This window comes from Chelon labrosus, assembly GCF_963514085.1.
Source record: "Chelon labrosus genome assembly, chromosome: 17".
NCBI lineage: Eukaryota > Metazoa > Chordata > Actinopteri > Mugiliformes > Mugilidae > Chelon > Chelon labrosus.
The window spans coordinates 20460210-20485474 of NC_140350.1; the positions used below are offsets into that span (position 1 = coordinate 20460210).

Here is a 25265-nt window from a genome sequence, read left to right on the forward strand (position 1 = left end):
GATCTGAGGGCGACTTCAAAACTTTTCTAATTACTTTAACGGCACAGTACATCCAGCAGGCCTCTCAAGGCTCTACACGGTGCCCTCAGAGTTCAGGATTTGTGATGAGAAAGCTTTAGTCATGCTGCACTCGAAAACGTCTGCGTTTTAAATCTCATCTCAGTAGTTTAATATCAGTTGCTTCATTCCCCCTTCAGTATATAAAACAGCTAGCTTTAACTCAGCTGTATGGTGTCATTCTCAGCTCATGTTATCAGGATGGGGTGTGCCAAACCTGAGACCAGCTGATAATGCAGCTGCTCAAACTCCCTCCAAAAAGAGCACAAACCACGTTACGCTGTTCAGACGAATCCATCCTGAAAAATCAGGTGTCATTTCTCAGCTCTGTGTCCTCACCAGCGTCACATCGGTCAGGCTTCCACGGAGCACCGAAAGTACCCTGATCCAAAATAAATAAACGACTCAGCTTTGATGAATTTAATAAATGTGAGCATTTGTGAATGTCAGTTTATTTATTTGCTTCTGTATTAATCTGTAATAATACTTTACACTTTCCCCACATATAAAGGACCAAATCTGTCAAAAAAATAAAAATAATTAATAAATAAATAAATAAAGAAGTATGTTTAAAAGCTACTAAAAAAAATAATTAGTGGACTAAAGCTGTCAAACGAAAACATAATTAAATGACTCAAAAAATAAATGTAAGTTAATCATGAAGGTGAAACTGTTGATTAATTTACATTGTTTTTTGTTTGTTTTTAATTACATTTCTATTAATTTGGTTCCCTTTATATATTTACATTTCTATTAACCTCCATTTATTTGGCATTTCATTGTATATTTTCATTTCATTTTTTAAAATTTATTTGTTCATGTGTTAATTAATGTATTTACATCTGTATGTATTTATATTCCCCCAAAACGTATTTATTGTTGTCCTTTTACCAGGGTAATATCAGAAATGGGCACCAAATGTCGGTCAAAATTAAACCAAAATCAATTATTTTTAAATTAATTAAGTCCTAATTTTTTATATTTCTTTTACGTTTTGAGTAGTTTATTTTTGTATTTATTTTTTACTTTTTAGTTTTTTAGTCAATTCCGGTTCTTCATAGGCTTTGTCCGGTTTAAAGACCAGAAGCCCTCTACCTCCACCTAGTGGCCGCATGCAGCTCCAACAGTGGCTGCCAGGAGTCAAAGAAAGAATGCCTCAGACAGAACGAGTCGTTCCAAACCACATTCAAATATGATCTATTTTAAGGCGGTATTAGATTTCAACAAAAAATACTCAGGGTAAAAAAAATGGCTATGATGTCACCAGCATTGGGAGTGTCCATAACAAAGTTCCGCATAAAACAATCGACCAAAAAGCTTTTCTTTTTTTTTTTTTTAACCAATGGAATAGGAGGCTTTTATTTACCTCTAAGTCTCCATGCCACGTCTGAACCAACAGGCTTTGCTTCAGTGGAAACTATAATGTCGCTTCCGCTTCCAAATAAAACAACAACACTTTTTCTAAGAAGAGAATATGTGAAGTGAAACAGCGCATGTTTGAACCCGTCTGGAGCTGCAGCCACAGTATCCCCTGCTGCTGGCTGACTGGGCGGCGTCTGTTTAAAAGACGCAAAGATTCTTGCATTTCAACATTATCTTCATTTCCCGCAGGCATCCAGAAGCCTCATACTCATACTACTTCTGCTGTCTTCACACTGAACAGCTGAGATGGCTTTAACTGGTAAAGTTGCGATAGTGACAGGAGCAGCGATGGGAATAGGAAAAGCATTCACGGAGATCCTTCTGCAAAACGGTGCCAAGGTAAAGTCTTATCTCTAAAAATTATGATGCATTCTGCAGATGCTCATCACATCTGGGGGAAATGAGAACATATGCACTCGGAATATTTGGAGGGACATGCACCTTTTAACAGTTTCACTTTGGAAAAAAACAGTACTGGATCATTAATCATTAATTTTGTTTTAATTAGCAAAAAAAATCACATCTGTCAGGTTTCTAATGCAGCTACATGCTTTGCATCGTTGCCTCAATGCGCAGACATCCACAGGTGATTTTTAAAGTTCATTTAATTTAAAAACAGTCTGTAAAACTTTTAAAAACTCTACATCTGTGAAGACTCTCAGTCATCCAGGTTTTGCTATATCTAAAAGCTAAAGCTGAGGGAACTGGACGCGTTTGAGTTTTATTGAAGAAAATAATGATGACTGGTTCTCTAATGACCAGAGAAGACTTTTTGAGTCCTTTATTAGTTTATTATGCCATTGAGGATCCCAAACAGCTGCCACAAAAATGCACCCAGTTTATCTGCATGTTTCAAAAGACACACATCTCTAGGATTACATGTTATGTCCTGCTCAGGCAAGTTCTCCTTCTGTGCTTCACTCGAGCGAAGCGGAAACTATGTAGTGCGTGAGAAGACACTTTTCATCTGATGGTATTTGAGAGATGATGTAAAACTAGATGGATAGGTTCGATTGTCAGTGAGGTGTTTAAGGGGCCGTCTCCGCCAGGTTATTCATCAAGAGGAGTAGAATAAACTACAGGAGTGGGATTTGGAAGAAGACAAAGAAACAAAGGATTGTCTAGTAAAACGCATGAATGTGTGATTTTGAACCTTTATTTCTGCTGGAGATTAAAACACAGGATGGCTCGACCCCATTCTTTTATTACTCTATCTCCAATGAGTCCCCTAACAAAGTGCTAGAGTGACTCCTCCTTACAGTTACATGCAAGTCTTTTCTTTTTAGGTACGTGTGGCTTGAATTGCATCAGGCAAAAGTGAAGATTATGATCTCTATGAAACGAGGGATCAATCTGATTTGCTCTGTGCAGGTAGCCCTCCTGGACGTGAACACGGCTGCAGGGGAGAGTTTAGTAGAATCCCTGAACAAACAGTACGGAGCCGGGCAAACTTTGTTCCTGAGCTGTAATGTTGAATCAGAAGAGCAGATCAAAGGTAAACTCACGCAGGTTCAATGCACTTGGGAAAACAAAGTAGATAGTGCAGAAGAGAGGGGAAAACTGGACTTTGAGTAAACATGCACAGTCCTCAGATGTTTGTCAGAAAAACCGGGAAGCTCAAAAACCCGGGGACATTATGTCTTGAACTAATCTTATCGGGTTGGATTTAATCCCATTTTGAGAACACCCAGGAAGTAATTACCCTGAGATATGCTGTTACTTTAATTACAGTGAAAGTGGGCGTGAGAATGGAATCATTTAACGGGATGAGAAGGAAGACAAACACACTCAAAAGCTTTCATGTAATGTCTTGTCTTTCTAGTCTTCCTCTGAGTTCTTAAGCATCATACTATCATGTACCAAAACAAGAAAACCACTTGAAGTTTAATCGACCAAATAATTGATCTAGGAAGTTTCTAGCTGTCGCTGTAAATCACTAACATGAAATTGAAGTGGGCTCAGTACATAGCCCTGGGGTACACCGGTTTGAAGCAATAGTGTGGCAAAATGCCTCTGACTTTATGAGCTTCCTGGTGTCTGACAATGTTATGCTAAAACACAGTATGGAAAAGGAGGAGGAGGAGGAGGAGGAGGAGGAGGGAAAACAGCCGGACCTGGAATAAACACGTCGATAAACACAATCAGTTCCACAGTATCCAGTCAGCGGACGCTCGTCAGACACTGGGAAGCTCAAAAACTCTCAAGTCTTAAACTCCAATCTCGAATATTTCTGTTGTAGTGGCCTGGAGTATAGACGAAACAGATTAAAAAACTATTTCTATCCACAGGCCATCAAGCCTGAATCATCACTGTATGATCTCATTTCCCCATTTGCACATATCTTTTGCATGATTGTGCAACCTTAACCATATTTGCACATTCCAAATTCCCTACCACTGTGACAGTATTGCACAACGAATTGCACTTTATACACTCATTTTATTTTAATTTATGTATTCTCCATGCTTAGATGCTCCATGCTTCATTTAAGTTTAGTTGTTTATTTTAGTTGTGTGAAGAGACTTGCAAAGTAAGTGTAACCCTTGCTGCTGCTTATATGACTGTGAACTACCTCAATCTCAAACAGGCTAAATCAGAAAGTTAATGTGCTTAAATTCACGCATACAAAATGGGATTTTGAAGATTCACCGATCAAAAAAACTTGGTGGTGACTTTCTGAGGTCGCCTCTGTTACCACGGTCGCATGATCACAGGAAAGCTTCATCAGTTTATATTGGTTCCATTTAATCCAAGTTAAACACAGAATATTCAGGCCTCAGCTTGTTTCTTCTAACCTCAAGACATTATCTTACCCTCCCTCTTCAGTATGTTTGTGAGTTTCCTGGTGTCTGACATTGTCATGCTACGAACAAAATAGGGAAAAGTCATGTCTGTGGAAATACCCAGTCACCCGGGTTGTGGTAAACGCAAAAAAACAAATCTGGACTTATTTTGTCTTGAATATGTTTCTCATCCAAGTGTCTTCTTCAGTTCTCACTTGAAACTCACATTGCATCTCCCAGATTACAGTTGAGTTTGAGTCATTAATGTATTTTAATTGCATGAAACATCTTCAAACTCAAACAAGTCCAGTTGCCTTTGTTTTAGCTTTGTTTTTTGGAAATGGAAAAAGAGGAGGTACTAAAGACGAGAAAACAGCTGGAACAGGAAACACCAGGAAGCTCAGAAACTCGTGCCTCATATTAACTCTGAGGTGTCCAGTTACTTTAATCACAGAGATTTCTTTGTTTTGTCCTGAAGACAGTCTGAGATTACTATAAAAAAAAATCTATAAACACTGGTTTGGGCGTTTCACTTCCCTTGAAAAAGTCTGTGAAAGAGAAACAGATTCATTGACTGGGTGTTGTAGCGTCACAGTGAATGATACCACACAATAAAAACCCAAATCTTCCCCTTTCAAAAAAGAGGAAGCACTCAGTTTGGTTGTGAAAACAACACCTACTAACTGTTATATTTGTCTCGCAAGCTGCCTTTCAGAAAACTGTCGACACCTTCGGAGGGTTTGATATCCTGTGCAACAATGCCGGCGTCTTGGATGAGGGCACGTGGGAGAAGACGATCTCCATAAACCTTGTAAGACGCACAAAGATCAACAAACCTCATCTGGTTGTGACTTATTTACGTGCAGCTCATGCGCTCCACTACTCCCCCAACCCCTCATATTTCAGTGTCTCATAAACTTACGAATCGCTGCCTCATACAGGATGAGTCAGATTGTTTCTTTTGTCCCAGCAGTTGGTATGAAGAAATCATTCAGCAGGTTTCAGGTTGCACTACGTTTCCTCTGTTGTCGTTTCACAACATCCGGTGGACGAAAGCGTCCAAGGAGATGTTTGACACATAAATAAACTGCATGTTGTAGATGGGTGTCATCAGAGGGACCTACGTGGCTCTGGAGCACATGAGCAAGCTGAGTGGAGGTCGGGGAGGGGTCATCGTCAACACGGCGTCCATGGCAGGTAAAGAGAACGGCATTACGGATCTATTTAGATGAAAATGTACCGACATGTTTAGTTTAGTTTTTAGAAACGTGTCTTTCCATCCTGATATTTTTTTTCAGTCCTCTCACACTCAGCAGACAAAGTAATCAACCAAAAATCCTCAGGAGACTGTGACAAAGCAGCGACATACACCGATCAGCCACAACATTAAAACCACTGACAGGAGAAGTGAATACCATTGACCGTCTTGTGACAATTCAGTGTTCTGCTGGAAAACTTTTGGACCTGGCATTCTTTGATGTGGATGTTACTTAGACATGTACCACCCACCTAGACCAGACCAGGCACCCCCACCCTATAGCAATGACACTCTTTGATGGCAGCAGCCGTCCCCAGCAGGATGCAGCCTGACACAGGCACACACACAAAAACAGTTTAGGAACAACTCAAAAAAACATGAAGAACAGCACAAGGTGTTGACCTGGCCTCCAAATTCACTAGATCCCAAACTGATCAAGTATCTGTTGGATGATCCCCTCAACCCATAGGACCCAATGGCCCCCACTAACTACAGACACCACATGACACCCTCAGAAGGCCCATGTCCATTCTCTGATGAGTCCCAACTGTTTTGGAGGCAGAAGGGAGACCTACACAATATTAGGAAGGTGGTCATAATGTTATGCCTGATCGGTGTAGATCATTTTTGGAGGTGATTTTAGCAGTTTATGCTGTTGTTTGTGGAATAAAAGCAGCAGCTCCTTTTTATGGACAACCAATAATATGAAAAACATAAACTAAATCTAAGCAGCAGTCAAGATAAAACAAAAAAACAAATCATACATACATATATAGCACAAAAAAGAAAAGAATTCAACAAACTGCAGAGCAGGAGTATTAGTTTAAAGAAGCTACATTCAATGGATCCTAAAGTTTTAATCATTTATTACTCGTGAACGCTGTGTTGACCTTTTAGCATTAACGCTACAAGAGGAAACAAAACAGTGGAGACAAGAATTTTAAATGTCAGAAACTATAAAATTTAACCTGTAACCTGTTTCCTACAGGTCTTGGCCCTTTACTGAGCTGTCCTGTGTATACAGCTGCCAAGAGCGGAGTAGTTGGATTCACTCGAGCCATGGCGGTAAGAAGTTTATACTTCTACAATAAAGCTACGCTGAACCAACAGCATTTGTTGAGTGTTAGAGTTTCTCCGTGAATTTCAAATATTAGCTGGAACTGAGCTGCTCATGTTGGAGCTAATACATGTTGAACAACAGTTACTTTCACTGAAATCACAGCAACACAGAAGAAACAGAAGACGTCTGGGTAGACGGTTTGTAGGAGGCGGAATAAGGGAGAATTTCCCGTGCTTGTTCGCTGAGTGACGCAGACGAAGAAATAAATTTCTGACCAATCACAGTTGTCAGGGTCTGCGTCTCTGAGATGTGTTGTCATGCTGCAGCGTACTTGCGCCAAAGAAGCAAAAATTTAGCTTAAGAAGTGAATTCAATTGTTTTCAAGCACACGTGAAGATAAAAAAAATCTTCGACGTGGACAAATCTGAGGGTATGGTTAGGCCTCATTGTTGAGGAAGCTATAAAGGTATCTAGATAAAGTTTTATATTTTTCATTAAATCACTAAACTTTTGTTCCATGTAAAGCTTGTTACATACTCTGCAAGGATCAAGAAATTTGTTCTCGCTCCTCGGGCTGCGAGAACAAGAAAAAAAGTTAGTTATGGCCAAGTAATTTATACTTCACAAGAAACTCAAGTGCTGAACCATCATAGGCCTGTCCCATTGCAGCATACACTGCAGTATACGAGACGGGCAACGAGAGGCAAACACCCTAGGTGCAAGAACAAATTTCTCGCTTCTCGCAGAGCATGTAACAGCCTTTAAGAACCCACTCCAATACAAACAACTCAAAAAACATAGAAACCGTTTTTCGTGAGCTATGTAAGAAACAGATGTATTACTGCTACTGTTAAAAGATTTATAACCAAGTTAGCCATCAACCTCTTACATGTCAAGACTGCTTCTGAATCAGTTCACCTTTAATAACAATGTGTGATGTAACAGAAGCGTAATATATGTCTATATGCTTTTTTACAAGGCTGCCTCTGAGGCATCAGGCTACGGTATACGGTTCAACGCCCTTTGCCCAGGGTTCGTCCAAACTGACCTCATGACTGGCGTCACAACCAAACTGGGACAATTCTCCCACCTGGCCAGTGCAGCCCAGGAACTAATAGACAAGATGGGGATATTAACGTGAGTCTTTTCACATTGTCTCATGCCTCACAACATCGTCTACATCCAATGAGCATGCATATTCACTGGTGTCACTGTACCTTTCTGATTCAGTGTTTCTCAGGTAGCCGAAAGCCTCCTCGAGCTGGTGAAAGATGAGACGAAGAACGGAGAGGCCCTCGTGGTGTTCCCAAAAGGAAAGTCGTATGTGACTTTTCCGTCACTCAGCCAGTAGCTGTTGGCAGAGATAAACGCAAACGTACGGCGCCAATCCACAGAGTGAAACCTGCAATCAAAACTGCAATGTCTGATATCGTATATAAACGTGTACGAGCTGCAGGATTATTTTTAGCACTGATTTTTGTTCTTTTTCTTCGTCATTAATGTAATATTAAAGTTAATTTGCACTAGTCAGCGCTATACTGTGTAAACTGAAGTGGGACATTTGAAAGATTTGCTGTCAGGAAAATACAAAAACCGTCATTTTTATTTTGACCATCGTCACTACTGAGGCAATTCTATGATGATGAGGTGAACTTGAGTAGATAAATGAAGCTTGTTACTTACTCCGCAAGTTTGTTCTTGCTCCTAGGGCTGCGAGAACAAAAAAAAAAGTTCGTTCTGCGCTAAGCATTATGGGAGATGCGGGAGATAGACGACGAGAGGCACTTTTCTTATTATTTTCGGAAGTCAACCTGTCATTTCGACGGCCGCCTCCGTCGGATCACGCCGTTCATTCAGCATACACCCATACACATTATGCCGATCTCTACCCAGGAGAGATTAGCCATCACACCGCTAATATTAGCATCTGGGAGCTCACAGAGCGGCTGCTAGCATTTCCACTTTTCCACATTAACCACGTCCACGACCAATCCCAGAATAGTAACCGGACACCACTGGAGAAAAAAAAGTTCAGCCCGGTTGATGTGTCGAGAACAAGCTGCGAGAACTCCCAAACGAGGAGGAGCGAGAACAAAATTACGTCAGTTTGTTTTTTGCTGTCCGAGGAGCGAGAAAAAACTTCTCGCGGAGTATGTAACAGCCTTTAATGCATTCATGATACATGAGTTTGTTCACAATGTTCCTTTCTTGACTTAATTTTAAAAAAGTGTTAAAAAAAAATTTACACCAATGTACAGCAAGGTCTTTTCATGTGATATTTTGGTGACTATAGTTAAGGTGTTTAACTTGCAAGCAGGAGGGCGTTTGGGGTTTCCTCACATTAAATTCTTGTTTCAGGTCATTCCACAACATTTCTATTGGATTAAGTTTAGGACTTTGACTTGACAATTCCAAAATGTTCATTTTATTATTCTTTCATAGGAAGGACTTGTGTTCTTGGGGTCGTTGTCTTTACTGCATGACCCAGCTTCTCTTTAAGACTCAGCTCACAAACAGATGTCCTGACATTTTCGCTTAGAATTTCAGAATTCATTGGTCCATCAATGATGTACTGGATGCAGCAAACAGGCCCAAATAAGGACATTACCACCCCTACGTTTCAAGGACAGAATGAGGTTCCATCTGTCCACAAAACATTTTCCTGATAGTTTTCTGGTTCGTCCACATGACGATCAAACTGCAGATGGGGAGAAATGTCCTTTTTGGAGGGCACTGTCTTTAGTTCACTAATAGCTGAGAGGTGTCTAATCTCAGTTTCTTGAGAAGGAAAAGCCTCTGTTGGACTTTCTTCATCAGTTAAAAGGTGTTGAAGGTCCACGTGAGGTCTGGGGTTACGGTAATTCCCAGGAATTTGGCGTTTTTGGCAGAGGGGAAATTTAAAGCGTGCCGTTCCTCTAATGAGCGACAATGTCACTGTACTTCTGTTGCGATGGCTTAATGATTGAGTAATGGTGGAGTTTGGTGTCGGGAGACCTATTGTTGTACCAGGATTGTTGGTAATATGCATGTGTTTTACCTGGTTTGTAACAGAGAGAGCGGTTGAACAGTTATTTGGCGTAACAGGAGAACTCTGAACTTTTGCAGGTAAACAAATTGAATTCTTCTTAAGTATGTTTAATTGAGCTACAACTGTCTGGGTCTGGTGTTCACAACAGATAAACGACAGAATATGAACATCATTTATACCCACGATTTTTTGCACTTTGGTGCAGTTTATTTAAATGCATATTACTGGAAACAGAATCATCTCAGATTGTTTTACTGGCATTACTAAAATAATGAAGCCTCAATGGATTATTTTCCACACAGTCAAACAGAACACTATTTTGTCTGTATGGGGCATATTGTGACAAACAAAGAGTGAAATTTTAATATATTAAATTTGTAAAGACAAAGCATTGGAACCTGGTTCAGCGTGAATGTGCATTTTTCATCGCCAGCTGCTAGGTGAATGTCGGAAAGATCATGTACTTCCTCTGATTATGCTGCAGCATAAGGGCGTCTCCATTCTTTGTGTCATCAGTCACTAGCTCCAGGACACAATCGGCTACATCAGACACGCTGTAATAAAGATAACATTGATATTTAAAGTAATATATCCGTCAGCACTGATGTTAAATACACTTTGGCTGATTCATAGTAAAAACTTCATGTTTGACTGGCTTCCACCACAAGCAAGTAACTACTATACACAGGGAACAAATTATAATTACAATTTACACTGATCAGGCATAACATTATGATCACCTTCCAAATATTGTGTAGGTCTCCCTTGTGCCTACAAAACAGTTGTGACTCATCAGAGAATGGACATTGGCTTTCTGAGGGTGTCCTGTTGTGTCTGGTGTTATGACCCCGGCTCTCGGGAAGCAACACAGGCGACAAAGAACAGCCAATGCAGCCAAAGTAACTTTTATTGTTGCCAAAAGTCAAAACCAAGGATAGCAATGAAGACAAAAGGTGGAGGCTGGTGGTATTACAGCAGGCCCAAGCTGAGAGAGAGAGTGTGTGGGTGGAGCTACCCAGAACTCTTAAAGGCCTTCAAACAGGTGCCAGAGATCAGGAGGGAAACAATGAGGAGGGGCCTCTGATCACCTAAAAAATTTAGAGAGATTAGAGAAAACTTAGATTAGCCTTGCTAGCCTGCTCAAACTCCCTCCACAAAAAGCAAAACCACTTTACGCTGTTCAGACGAATCCATCCTGAAAAATCAGGTGCCATGTCTCAGCTCTGAGTCCTCACCGGCGTCACATCGGTCAGGTTTCCACTGAGCACTGAAACTACCCCGATCCAAAATAAATAAACGACTCAGCTTTGATGAATTTAATAAATGTGAGCTTCTGTGAATGTCAGTTTATTTATTTTTTTTTATTTTCTTCTATATTAATCTGTAAGAATATTTAGAATTATTTAATTCCCCCACATATAAAGGGCCAAATCTGTCAAAAATAAAAATAATTCATAAATAAGAAGTACATTTAAAAGCTATTAAAAAATATAATGTAGGCCTTATATAGAGGACTAAAGCTGTCAAAATAAAACATAATTAAATGAGTCAAGAAATAAATGTAAGTTAATCATGAAGGTGAGATAAACTGTCAATTTACGTGTTTTTTGTTTTTAATTTGGTTCCCTTTATATATTTACATTTCTATTAACCTCCATTTATTTGGCATTTCATTATATATTTTCATTTCATTTTTTAAAATTTATTTGTTCATGTGCTAATTAATATATTTACTTCTGTATGTATTTATATTCCCCCAAACTTATTTAATTTTTTCCCTTTTACCAGGGTAATATCAGAAATGGGCACCAAAGGTCGGTAAAAATTAAACCAAAATCAATTATTTTTAAATTAATTAAGTCCTGATTTTTTATATTTCTTTTACGTTTTGAGTCTTTTTATTTTTTTTAATTTATTTTTTACTTTTTAGTTTTTTAGTCAATTCCAGTTCTTCATAGGCTTTGTCCGGTTTAAAGACCAGAAGCCCTCTACCTCCACCTAGTGGCCGCATGCAGCTCCAACAGTGGCTGCCAGAAGAATGCCTCAGACAGAATGAGTCGTTACAAACCCCATTGAAAAAATTATATATTTTAAGGCGGCCTTAGATTTCAACAAAAAATACTCAAGGTAAAAAAACTGGCAATGATGTCACCAGCACTGGGAGTGTCCATAACAAAATTCGGCATAAAACAATCAACCAAAAAGCTTTTGTTTTTTTTGTACCAACTGAATAGGAGGCTCTTATTTACCTCTAAGCCTCCATGCCACATCTGAACCAACAGGCTTTGCTTCAGTGGAAACTACAATGTCACTTCCGTTTCCAAATAAAACAACAACACTTTTTCTAAGAGAATATGTGAAGTGAAACAGCACGTGTTTGAACCCGTCTGCAGCCACAGTACCCCTTGCTGATGGGCGGTGTCTGTTTAAAAGACTGTTCAAAAGATTCTTTCGTTTCAACATTATCTTCATTTCCCGCAGGCATCCAGAAGCCTCACATTCATACTACTTCTGGTCATTGCACACTGAACAGCTGAGATGGCACTAAGTGGTAAAGTTGCGGTAGTGACCGGGGCAGCGATGGGAATAGGAAAAGCATTCACGGAGATCCTTCTGCAAAACGGTGCCAAGGTAAAGTCTTATCTCTAAAAATTATGATGCATTCTGCAGATGCTCATCACATCTGGGGGGAAATAACTGAACATATGAACTCGGAATATTTGGAGGGACATGCACCTTTTAACAGTAAAACAAAGACTAGATGGATAGGTTTGATTGTCAGTGAGGTGTTTAAGGGGCCGTTTCCGCCAGTTTATTCATCAAGAGGAGTAGAATAAACTACATGAGTGGGATTTGGAAGAAGACAAAGAAACAAAGGATTGTCTAGTAAAACACAAGAATGTGTGATTTTGCACCTTTATTTCTGCTGGAGATTAAAAGACAGGATGGCTCGACCTCTGCTGTGTGCTTGACCCCATTCTTTTATTACTCTATCTCCAATCAGACCCTTAACAAAGTGCTAGAGTAAAGTCTTTTCTTTTTAGGTTTGTGTGGCTGGAATTGCATCAGGCAGAAGTGAAGATTACAGTCTCTATGAAACGAGGGATCAATCTGATTTGCTCTGTGCAGGTAGCCCTCCTGGACGTGAACACGGCTGCAGGGGAGAGTTTAGTAGAAGCCCTGAACAAACAGTACGGAGCCGGGCAAACTTTGTTCCTGAGCTGTAATGTCGAATCAGAAGAGCAGATCAAAGGTAAACTCACGCGGGCTCAGCGCACTTGGGAAAACGAAGTAGATAGTGCCGAAGAGAGGGGAAAACTTTGAGTAAACACGCACAGTCCTCAGATGTTCGTCGGAAAAAAACGTGAAGCTCAAAAACCCGGGGACATTATGTCTTGAACTAATCCTATCGGGTTGCATTTAATCCCATCTTGAGAACACATATTAAGTAATTACCATGAGATATGCTGTTACTTTAATTACAGTGAAAGTGGGCGTGAGAACGGAATCATTTAACGGGATGAGAAGGAAAACAAACACACTCAAAAGGTTTTATGTAATGTCTTGTCTTTCTAGTCTTCCTCTGAGAGTTACAGTTCTTAAGAATCATACTATCATGTCACAAAACAAGAAAACCACTTGAAGTTTAATCGAACAAATAACTGATCTAGCTGTCGCTGTAAATCAGCAACATGAAATTAGAATGGAGTTTATATTTGTTTCGTGTAATTCAGGTTTAAGACAGAATGGCGAACTTGATTATTGTGTCAGAACCTTGTACAGGAATGCGATCATAGGTGAAGAGGGAAACAGAAGTGGGCTCAGTACATAGCCCTGGGGTACACCAGTTTCAAACATAAGAGTGGCAAAATGCTTCTGACTTTTTGAGCTTCCTGGTGTCTGATAATGTCATGCTACAAACACAGTACGGAAAAGGAGAAGGAGGAGGAGGAGGAGGAGGAGGGAAAACAGCCGGACCTGGAATAAATATGCCGATAGACACAGTCAGTTCCGCAGTAGCCAGTCGGCGAATGTTCGTCAGACACTGAGAAGCTCAAAAACTCTTATGTCTTAACCCCTTAACGCCTGAATTGATTTTTCAATTATATAAAGAAATTAATTATTTGTGTTTTTGCTTACCACTCCGACCGGTCCTACGAGAAACTAGTGCTTGCAAAAGGTTCCTAGGATTTTTTCGGCTGCAGTCTGAGCGGAAACAGTGAATCGTGAATTCGCGACACTAGGCGTGAAAGGGTTAAACTCGAATCTCGTATTACATTCAACAAATGTAAACTGATCACCTATTTCTGTGGTAATGGCCGGAGTAAATACTAAACAGACTAAAAAAATATTTCTATCCACAGGCCATCAGGCTCCTGAATCATCACTGTATGATATAATTTCCCCATCTGCACATATCGGCGGCATGTGACATTCGCACATATCTTTTGCATGATTGTGCAACCTTAACAATATTTGCTCATTCCAAATTTCTTACCACTGTGACAGTATTCATACCCTTCATTTAAGTTTAGTTGTGTGAAGAGACTTGCAAAGTAAGTGTAACATTTGCTGCTGCATATATGACTGTGAACTTCCTGAATCTTAATTAGGCTAGTTCAGAGAGTTAAGTGACTTTCTGAGGTCGCCTCTGTTATCACGGTCGCATGATCACAGGAAAGCTTCATCAGTTTATATCGGTTCCATTTAATCCAAGTTAAAGACAGAATATTCAGGCCTCAGCTTGTTTCTTCTCAGCTCAAGACATTATCTTACCCTCCCTCTTCAGTACGTTTTTGAGTTTCCTGGTGTCTGGCATTGTCATGTTACGAACAAAATAGGGAAAAGTCATGTCTGTGGAAATACCCAGTCACCCGGGTCGTGGTATATGGAAAAAAACTAATCTGAACCTAAAGGAGCTGGACTTATTTTTGTCTTGAATACGTTTCTCATCCAAGTGTCTTCTTCAGTTCTCACTTGAAACTCACACTGCATCACCCAGATTGCAGGTGAGTTTGAGCCATTAACGCATTTTAGTTGCATGAAACATCTTCAAACTCAAACGTCCAGTTACCTTTGTTTTAGCTTTGTTTTTTGGATATGGAAAAGGAGGAGGACAAGAAAACAGCTGGACTAAGAATCTACAGTCCGTGTTCATCAGACACCAGGAAGCTCAGAAACTCGTGCCTCATATTAACTCTGAGGTGTCCAGTTACTTTAATTACAGAGATCTCTTTGTTTTGTCCTGAAAACAGTCTGAAATTACTGTAAAAACAATCTATAAACACTGGTTTGGGCGTTTTACTTCCATTGAAAATGTCTATGAAACAGACTCATTGACTGGGTGTTGCAGCTTCACACTGAATGATACCACACAACAAAAACCCCAATCTTCCCCTTTCAAAAAAGAGGTTGTGAAAACAACACCTACTAACTGTTATATTCTTCTTGCAAGCTGCCTTTCAGAAAACTGTTGACGCCTTCGGAGGGTTTGACATCCTGTGCAACAATGCCGGCGTCTTGGACGAGGGCACATGGGAGAAGACGATCTCCATAAACCTTGTAAGACACACAAAGATCAACAAACCGCATCTGATTGTGACTTATTTACAGCTCATCTGCTCCAATACTCCCACAACCCTTCATATTTTAGTGTCTCATAAATTCACAAATCGCTGCCTCATACAGGATGAGTCAGATTGCTTTTTTTGTCCCAGCAGTTGGTATGAATAAATAATTTCGCAGGTTTCATGTTGCACTACGTTTCCTCTGTTGTCGTTTCACAACATCTGGTGGACAAAAGCGTCCAAGGAGATGTTTGACACATAAATAAACTGTGTGTTGTAGATGGGTGTCATCAGAGGGACCTACGTGGCTCTGGAGCACATGAGCAAGCTGAGTGGAGGTCGGGGAGGGGTCATCGTCAACACGGCGTCCATAGCAGGTAAAGAGACGGGCATTACGGATCTATTTAGAAGCAAATGTACCGACATGTTTTAGTTTGTTTTTAGAAACGTGTCTTTTCATCCTGATGCAGCTCCTTTTTATGGACAACCAATAATATGAATAAACATAAACTACATTTAAGCAGCAGTCAAGATTTAAAAAAAAAAAATCATACAAAAAAACCGGAAAGAATTCAACAAACTGCAGAGCAGGAGTATTAGTTTAAAGAAGCTACATCCAATGGATCTTAAAGTTTTAATCATTTATTACTCGTGAACGCTGTGTTGACCTCTTAGCATTAACGGTACGAGAGGAAACAGAAAACAGTGAAGACAAGAATTTTAGATGTCAGAAACTATAAAATTTTACCTGTAATCTGTATCCTACAGGTCTTAGCCCTTTACTGAGCTGTCCTGTGTATACAGCTGCCAAGAGTGGAGTAGTCGGATTCACTCGAGCCATGGCGGTAAGAACATTTTTTCTATAGTCCAGGAACGTCATATTGTATGCAACAGTTAGCAGCACAAATTAACAGCTTAGTTTATACTTCTACAATAAATCTACGCCGAACCTACAGCATTTGTTGAGTGTTAGAGTTTCTCTGTGAATCACTGCAACATCAACTGCAGAAAAGACAGAAGACGTCTGGATAGAGGGTTTGTAGGAGGCAGAAGTTGGGGTCTGCGTCTCTGAGACGTGTCGTTAGCATGTCATGCTGCAGCGTACTTGTGGCATAGAACCGACACCGAAACAAAAAAATTTAGCTTAAAAAGTGTATTCAATTGTTTTTCAAGCACGTAAAGATAAAAAAAAAATCTTATATGTGGATATATTTGATAGTATGGTTAGGCCTCATTGTTGACAAAGCTATAAAGGTATCTAGATAAAGTTTTATATTTTTCATTAAATCACTAAACTTTTGTTTCATGTAAAGCTTGTTACATACTCTGCGAGAATCAAGAAATTTGTTCTCGCTCCTGGGAGAACAAGAAAAAAGTTAGTTATGGCCAAGTAATTTATACTTCCCAAGACACTCAAGTGCCAAACCATCCCCCCTCCCACTGCAGCATACGTCACACGCACTAAAGGTTAGATTATGCTTCCGCGTAGTGATCATGCAATGGTCACGCAATGGCCACGCAGTTGCTCGGACGCAGTCGTGAGACCGTGATGGTTCTGCGTGGGGTTTATGTGTCGAAATGCATGCCACACCGGTAGAGGGCGCTATGATTTTTTGTGACCGACCGACCGAGACTCTTGTGACTATCTCGCCTCGTTATTTACCTTCCGGCTTTTGCCGTAGTCACAGTGTACGATGGACACCGAGACAGAGAGACTGGCGTTGGAGCTCCAAATTATTCAAGCAGAGGAAGAAATACTTCTTTTGCAAATTAGGGCACGACAAAGGAGACAATGATGTTTATGAGTGGAAACCGGAAAAGCGGTCTCCAGCGGATGTAGTTAGTGGACCAATCACAGCCAATGCCGCTGCGTTGCTGCTGCGTTGCTGTTGCGTCGCCTCGACGCACATCGAGGATTTTTGGGAGGTGCGCGTCTGGCCCTTGCGTAGGACGCACGGGGGTCCGCAAGGACGCAATAGGTCCGTAATAGGTCCGTACGCACGGACGCGCTGTGTCAACGCGGAAGCATAATTTGGGCTTAAGAATTTTGTGAGATGCGGGAGACGGACAACGAGAGGCGCTTTTCTTATTATTTTTGGATATCGATTTGACGACTGTGTCTGTTAATTCAGCATGCACCCACACACGGTATCTCTACCCAGGAAAGATTAGCAGTCACACAGCGAATATAGCGTCTGGGCATTTCCGTTTTTTTTTCGCATTAACCACGCCCATTTCCAATTTCTGACCAATCACAGATTTGTAACCGGACACCACAAGAGAAAAAAAGTTATGCCTGGTTGATGTGTCGAGAACAAGCTGCGAGAACTCCCAAACTCCCTGGGTGCAAGAACAAATTTCTCGCTTCTCACAGAGCATGTAACAGCTTTTAAGAACCTCCACTATGAACAACTCGTAGAAACCATTTTTCGTGAGCTATTTAAGAAACAGATGTATTACTGCTACTGTTAAAACATTTGTAACCAAGTTAGCCGTCAACCTCTTACATGTCAAGACTGCTTCTGAATCAGTTCACCTTTAATAACAATGTCTGATGTAACAGAAGCGTAATATATGTCTATATGCTTTTTTACAAGGCTGCCTCTGAGGCATCAGGCTACGGTATACGGTTCAACGCCCTTTGCCCAGGGTTCGTCCAAACTGACCTCATGACTGCTGCCACAACCAAACTGGGACAATTCTCCCACCTGGTCAGTGCAGCCCAGGAACTAATAGACAAGATGGGGATATTAACGTGAGTCTTTTCATGTTGTCTCATGCCTCACAACATCGTCTACATCCCATGAGCATGCATATTCACTGGTGTCACTGTACCTTTCTGATTCAGTGTTTCTGAAGTAGCCGAATGCCTCCTCGAGCTGGTGAAAGACGAGACAAAGAACGGAGAGGCCCTCGTGGTGTTCCCAAAAGGAAAGTCGTATATGACTTTTCCGAAATTCAACCAGTAGCTGTTGGCAGAGATAAACACAAACGTACGGCGCCAATCCTCGAAGTGAAACCTGCAATCAAAACTGCAATGTCTGAAACGTGTATGAGCTCGAGCTGCAGGATTATTTTTAGCACTGATTTTTGTTCTTTTTGTTTGTCATTAAAGTAATATTAAAGTTAATTTGCACATGTCAGAGCTATACTGTGTAAACTGAAGTGGGACATTTGAAAGATTTGCTGTCAATAAAATACAAACAACGTCGTATTTATTTTGACCATCGGGTGTCACTATTGAGTCAATTCTATGATGACGAGGTGAATTTGAGTAGATAAAGCTTGTTACTTACTCCGCAAGAAGAGAGAAGTTTGTGCTCGCTCCTAGGGCTGTGAGAACAAAAAAAAAGTTCGTTCTGGCCAGGTCATTCCACGAGAAACTCCAAGTGCCAAACTCCAGGGAAGTCCTCATAGGGCCCGCCCACTGCACCATGCGTCACACGCGCTAAGCATTGTGGGAAATGCGGGAGATAGACGACGAGAGGCACTTTTCCAGAGGTGGAAAAAGTACTAAAATATCGTACTCAAGTAAAATTACCAATACTTGGATGAAATATTACTCAAGTACAAATGAAATTACCCATCTGAAAAATTACTCAAGTAAAAGTAATAAGTAGCTAATTTAAAATGTATTTTAAGTAAAAGTTACTTAGTTACATTTAAAAACAAAAACCTGTAGAACGGGGCGGGGGATCTCTCCCATGTAGTGAAAATAGGGCAAGGGGTCATACATCCAAAACTGTTTAGTTTTTAATTAAAGAACAATCTATACAAATGTATAAAAATCTATACAAATGTATACACATGTAATGACAACATAACACATGTCACACATGACATGTAAGACCCTTAGAAAGGTATAATGTGCAATTTTAGTTCTGACCCTCCCATAAAACTTTTTCAAACAATCAACTGTCAATTAAACTGTCTGAACCGTCGTCGCTCTTCTGATCCACCTTCATCTCGTTCTCAATCTCCTACAGAAAGACTTGGCGCTTGGTAGTGGTAGCCTACATGCTGACCATACGTCACTCACTACGTGGTTCCGGGCGCAATTTTTTTTTCGGTTTTCGTTAGTCAACGTTTTTTTTTTTTACTCAGTAACGGATGGGATTTGTAATGTAGCGAAATACAATACTTCACTCAAAACGTAATCAAGTAAAATTTAAATTACCGATTTTAAAAACTACTTGAAAAATACAAAATACACAAAAAACTACTCAATACAGTAACATGAGTAAATGTATTTCGTTACTTTCCACCTCTGCACTTTTCTTATTATTTTCGGAAGTCACTGGTGTAGTCCAGAGTATACGCAGGTATACGGGGTATACCTACTTATATTTCAGTCAGCATAGCGCATACCTGATTAACCTGGCTAACTTTAGGCAGAGGACTAATGAGACAATCAGAGGCAGAGAAGGGCGGGGCATGCGCTGACCTCCTCTGGAACTTGATTGGACACCTCAGGTGCCTCCAGTTGATTGACAGGTCACTGCACGTCTCGTTGAAAGATGCGCGATGAGAATGAACGGAATGTGAATGAGAAACGCAGCGTCGTGTTCGTATTAAACCTAAAACTTTCATGGAATACATAATGTTAAGCTGAGTTTTCAGGTAATTTCCAAATGAGTCATTGTTTTGAACTGCTCCCAGTATGAATGCACATTTAGAGAAGAGGTTTTGTTGCCAATAGTTACACTGTGCGAGTAGGCTAAAGTTATGAAAGGCTAACGTTATGTTAGCCTGAAGCTATGTAGCACTATAACCATGTCATTGTTGGTTAGTAAGTTTATAATCAACCCAGTTCATAAGGATTTCATGCCCAGGTCAGGTCCAGGTCAGGCCCAGGTCAGACCCAGACAGACCCAGGTCAGGTCCAGGTCAGGCCCAGGTCAGACCCAGACAGACCCAGATCAGGTCCAGGTCAGGCCCAGGTCAGGCCCAGGTCAGACCCAGATCAGGTCCAGGTCAGGCCCAGATCAGACCCAGATCAGACCCAGACTGACCCCAGCCCTGAACCCAGCAGCTCTGGCAGCTCCCAACCAGGAGAAACCCAGTACTGGATGGAGACAGTGTCACTGTTGATGTGTTGTAAATGTAAAATGTAAATGTAAATAGTGAGTAAATACTACTGACAGATTTCTGGGTAAACTAAACTACATGTTTCTAAAACAGTATATTTTTCTGGACTTCTTAAAAAAGGGACCTGCTCTGTGTTTTTCCTTCTTGTGTTGTTGCTTGTCTGTTTCTGCAGGTACCTTAGTGGGCCAGTCTCAGTTTGGGTAATGAGGATCACCTGACCAGTCTCCCTGATCCTTTAAGATCTGGCAGTCACAGCCCTCACTCACTCTTCCTCTCTGCCTCTCGACCTCGATCCATCCAGCATCACGTTTCTGTTCTGTTGGCTTCAGCCTAGTTACTGTGTTTTACAGACACACTGATACTCCCACTCGAACCATTTCTTTCTTATGGGTTGGTTGTTGACGTTATTTAAATAAAGTGGTTAAACTTTACGCTTAATCTATGTCTCTCCTATTTTTGCCATGGCTTACGAGCCAGGTCATGACAAAGGGCAAAATTGAGAGTATACCCACTTCTCCAGGGACGACTACACCACTGTTTATATGGGATGTGTATTTATATTTATACGGGATGTGTATTTTATAAGATAAGATAAGATAAGATAAGAAAAACCTTTATTCATCCCACAATGGGGAAATTGCAGTTTGCAACAGCATGCAGAAAATATATAATAATAGATATATAATAATAGATATATTGCACATATTAGGAGTGCTCGTTGTGGAGCCTAACAGCAGCAGGAAGGAAAGACCTTCTGTATCTTTCCTTCACACATCGAGGGTGAAGCAGTCTGTCACTGAAGCTGCTCCTCAGTCCTGTCAGGTCACCGTGCAGGGGGTGGGACTCATTGTCCAGCATGGAGGACAGTTTAGCCAGAACTCTCCTGTCACCCACCTCCCTCACTGAGTCCAAGGGGCAGCCCAGGACAGAGCTGGACTTCCTGATGATCTTATCCAGCTTCTTCCTCTCCCTCTCTGTGATGCCACTGCTCCAGCAGACCACTCCATACAAGATGGCTGATGCCACTACAGAGTCATAGAAGGTCTTCAGGAGTGCCCCTTTCACTCCAAAAGACCTCAGTCTCCTCAGAAGGTAGAGCCTGCTCTGTCCCTTCCTGTAGAGTGCATCAGTGTGGTGAGACCAGTCCAGTTTGGTGTTGAGGTGAACACCCAGGTACTTATAAGAGTCCACTTGCTCAATGTCCATTCCCTGGATGTTCACCGGTGAGTGGAAGGCAGAACGGCGTCTACGGAAATCCACCACCATCTCCTTGGTTTTCCCCGCGTTGATCAGGAGGTGGTTTCGCTGACACCAGTCTACAAAGTTCCCCGTCAGTCCTCTGTACTCTGCGTCATCATCGTCCCTGATGAGGCCTACAATCGCAAAGTCATCAGAGAACTTCAGCAGTACACAGCTGTTGGTGTTGTGTCTGAAGTCTGCTGTGTAGAGGGTGAAAAGAAAGGGGGCCAGGACAGTCCCCTGAGGTGCACCCGTGCTGCTGGTGAGCAGGTCAGACACACAGTTCCTGCTTCTTACAAACTGTGGTCGGTCTGTGAGGTAGTCCAAGATCCATGTGGACAGCTGGTGGTCCACACCCATCCTCTCCAGTTTGTCCCTCAGAATCACCGGCTGGATGGTGTTGAACGCACTGGAGAAATCAAAAAAGGTGATTCTCACAGTGCTGCCGGGTCTTCCAGGTGAGAGAGAGCTCGATGTAGCAGGAAGATAACGGCGTCCTCCACTCCAACATTAGGACGGTAGGCAAACTGTAGTGGGTCCATGGAGGGGCCCACCTTAGAGCGGAGATGTCCCAGGACGGAGTATTAAGGCCACACTGAGGAAGAAGAACAAAGTCATACATTTATGAGACTGGTTCTTTCTGTAGAAACCCATAGGAAAAATACGTTGCTCATCTGTTGTTCAATCTCGTCTCCTGAGATCAGTTTGAGCTTCTCATATTCGTATCATTCTGTGATCATTTGTTTCTGATTTGCTTCTCCTAAGGAACCCTTAGGAGCAAGAGATAGCAGCAAAAAGAGACAAGACATCACTAAGACAAAGTTGAGATAACCATTTGAGCAATACTTGAGAAGTGGGAGAAACAGATGAGATGTAACTGTATCATCATATATCTATAAATCAAGAAGCGTCTGTGTGTCTGTGTGTCTGTCTGTGGCACGCATATCTCGCGAACCGTTGGCCCGATTGATTTGAAACTGGGCAGGTGTCTCGCTACGGGCACGAAGATGTGCATTGCTAAGTTTGACGTTGTTTGGATAAGAAATGTAAAATATATCGGTAAAATAGGTTTTCTCCGCTCTAATATTTCCACTAATCCTCATACACAGCACCTGTAGGCTCCCACTATAGGAATACATACTTCCGACGGGCACTGCACTAGTGAGATGAATTTGAAACTTTTGAGACAAATTTGAGAATTATGAGCCCTAAAAGAGATGGTAAATGGTAAATGGCCTTGCTTTTATATAGATAGACAGATAGATAGATAGATAGATAGATAGATACTTTATTAATCCCGAGGGAAATTCAAGCATCCAGTAGCAGTTACATACATTGAACATAAAATACAAAAGCTATATAAAAAATAGAAAGTGACTAGAAATAAAATGTTTATACAACTATAAACCATGTTAAAAATATAAAGTGACCTGTTAGAAATATAAATATAAAGTGATCTGTTAGAAATACAAAGTGACCAGTAGAAGTAGAAGGTTTTTTTTTTATATATATAAATATGAGAGCTACAAATGGGAAAAAATGAATGAAAATCACAGTCACCAGATGTAGCAGAGGTAGACAGACATGGTAATGACAGAGTGTCCAGTAAGTAGGTGCAAAAAGGTATGTCCATTGTCTATTGTGTCTCCTGCCATCACTGAGAGCTGTTGTACAGCCTGATGGCCAGGGGGACGAAAGAGTTCTTCAGTCTGTTGGTGGAGCAGGATTGAGACAGCAGCCTGCCACTGAACACACTCCTCTGCCTGATGAAGGTGTTGTGCAGAGGGTGGTGGGCGTTGTCCAGTATGGACAGCAGTTTGTCCAGGGTCCTTCTCTCTGCCACTGTCACCAGAGAGTCCAGCTCTGTGCCCACCACTGAGCCGGCCCTCCTCACCAGTCTGTCCAGTCGAGCAGCGTCCCTCTTCTTGCTGTTTCCTCCCCAGCAAACCACAGCATAGAAGAGGACGCTGGCCACCACAGACTGGTAAAACATCTGCAGCAGTTTTTTGCAGACGTTGAAGGACCCAGCCTTCTCAGGAAGTACAGACGGCTCTGTCCTTTCCTGTGGAGTGTGTCCATGTTTGTTGTCCAGTCCAGCCTGTCGTCCAGCTGCAGCCCCAGATATTTGTAAGTCCGGACCACCTCCACATCGACCCCGTTGATGGACACAGGTTGGAGATGTGATTTCTTCCTTCTGAAGTCCACCACCATGTCCTTGGTCTTGGAGGTGTTCAGTTGCAGATGGTTGGACCTGAACTGTCCGTGGTGGTGGTGGGGAGGGGGAGGTGGTTTGAACTGTCTGTGGGGGTGGTAGGTGGGAGAGCTCTGCAGTCCGAGGTGATGATGGACGTGATGGGGGTGTGGACTGGGCAGTCACTGTCTGTAGGAGCTGGAGTATCAAACCTGTTAAAAAACAGGTTTAGCTGGTTTGCTCTCTCAGCATCCCCCTCTTCTGTGCTGCTGCCCTTCTTCTTGCAGCCTGTGATGGTTTTCATGCCATCCCAGACCTTCCTCATGTTGTTGTGCTGCAGCTTCTGTTCCACCTTCCTTCTGTACTCCTCCTTTGCCTCTCTCAACTGGACCTTGAGTTCCCCCTGTACGCGCTTCAGCTCGTCCCTGTCACCATCTTTGAATGCCCTCTTCTTCCTGTTAAGGATGTCCTTGTATATAGCACTTTTCTACCTATTGGTACTCAAAGTGCTTTACAGTCATAGACACATCTACCCATTCGCTCACACAAGCACACACACATTCACACACCAGTGCCACGCACTGGGAGCAACTGGGGGTTCAGTGTCTTGCTCAAGGACACTTCAGCATGCGACACATTCCGGGGATCGAACCGCTAACCCTCTGGTTCGTGGACAACCCGCTCTACCTACTGAGCCACAGCCGCCTCTTATTAATGTCTGTTCCATGTCTTGATCATTTCTCCTAAATGTGTTATGGAAGTGGAGATATGAGACATATTTGAGACATATTTGAACAACGTCTCATTTTTCTCTTAGCTGAGATCTGGAAAAGAGACAACTGTGAGAGACTTTAGAGATCTCACACAATGCTCTCTGTGAGACTTATTTCTCAGAGAGATATTTGAGAAGAATGAGAAAACAATTTTGGTCTCGATTAGTGCTCATTTATGTCTAGGAGACGTAAATGTGACATAAATGAGATCTCATCTTCAATTTTGGCTTGCTATGGGAAAGATGCATTTTATTACAAATTCTCTTTAAAGTCCTGATACTTATGATGATGTGATGCTGATGTGCCAAAACATTAAGTACCTCCTTGTTTGTGAAACTATACTGATACCCCCACCCACGCACCTGCGCCAGAATAAAGATATATGCTGTAGTTGTAAACAGATATATCTGACCAACATGTGGAGTGAACGTTCTCACATGATTGATAGTAATGAATGTTTCCTCTGTGTGAAAAGAAACTAATCAAACTCATCAAGTGATGCAGACCGGAGCAAACCAGCTGGAAGTGTGAAGACAACATTTGAATCTAGTGAAACAGATGAACCGTGAGCGGCTGGACGATGATGATGAAGATGATGAAGAGAAGCAGCAGCCTCTGGTCAGGTTTCAACAACAACATCGACAAACACAGACTGATATCTGTCCTGTGAGATCAGACTGGAGCTGGTGTCTTAAATCCTGTGTCCCTGGTCCTGATCACTGGACTGATCCACTCAGAGGGAAGTTTAAATATTATCACCTGACTGTCTCACCACTGACATCGTCCTCTTTACAAATAA

At 41.6% G+C, this 25265-nt stretch overlaps 2 protein-coding genes across 2 annotated transcripts; both read left to right on the top strand.

Annotated features, from left to right (window-relative positions):
- Positions 1–1356: 1356 nt before the first annotated feature.
- Positions 1357–8942, top strand: LOC311502316 (15-hydroxyprostaglandin dehydrogenase [NAD(+)]-like). Its single transcript, XM_084564491.1, has 7 exons — positions 1357–1818; positions 2851–2974; positions 4967–5073; positions 5363–5459; positions 6509–6585; positions 7560–7717; positions 7811–8942. The coding sequence occupies exons 1-7, from the start codon at positions 1726–1728 to the stop codon at positions 7929–7931; spliced, it is 777 nt and encodes a 258-aa protein (XP_084420617.1). The 5' UTR covers positions 1357–1725; the 3' UTR covers positions 7932–8942.
- Positions 8943–11330: 2388 nt separating this feature from the next.
- On the top strand, positions 11331–18387 carry LOC311502317 (15-hydroxyprostaglandin dehydrogenase [NAD(+)]-like). The gene is made up of 7 exons (XM_084564492.1): positions 11331–12239; positions 12738–12861; positions 15064–15170; positions 15456–15552; positions 15944–16020; positions 17773–17930; positions 18024–18387. Exons 1-7 carry the CDS (start codon positions 12147–12149, stop codon positions 18142–18144), a joined length of 777 nt encoding a protein of 258 aa, XP_084420618.1. The 5' UTR covers positions 11331–12146; the 3' UTR covers positions 18145–18387.
- The last annotated feature ends 6878 nt before the right edge of the window (positions 18388–25265 follow it).

Coding starts and splice junctions, on each gene's coding strand:
- LOC311502316 (XM_084564491.1), top strand. CDS start 1,726: ATGGCTTTAACTGGTAAAGTTGCGATAGTGACAGGAGCAGCGATGGGA. Junction 1,819..2,850: donor TTCTGCAAAACGGTGCCAAG/GTAAAGTCTTAT, acceptor TGCTCTGTGCAG/GTAGCCCTCCTGGACGTGAA. Junction 5,460..6,508: donor CAACACGGCGTCCATGGCAG/GTAAAGAGAACG, acceptor TGTTTCCTACAG/GTCTTGGCCCTTTACTGAGC.
- LOC311502317 (XM_084564492.1), top strand. CDS start 12,147: ATGGCACTAAGTGGTAAAGTTGCGGTAGTGACCGGGGCAGCGATGGGA. Junction 15,171..15,455: donor AGACGATCTCCATAAACCTT/GTAAGACACACA, acceptor TGTGTGTTGTAG/ATGGGTGTCATCAGAGGGAC. Junction 16,021..17,772: donor GATTCACTCGAGCCATGGCG/GTAAGAACATTT, acceptor CTTTTTTACAAG/GCTGCCTCTGAGGCATCAGG.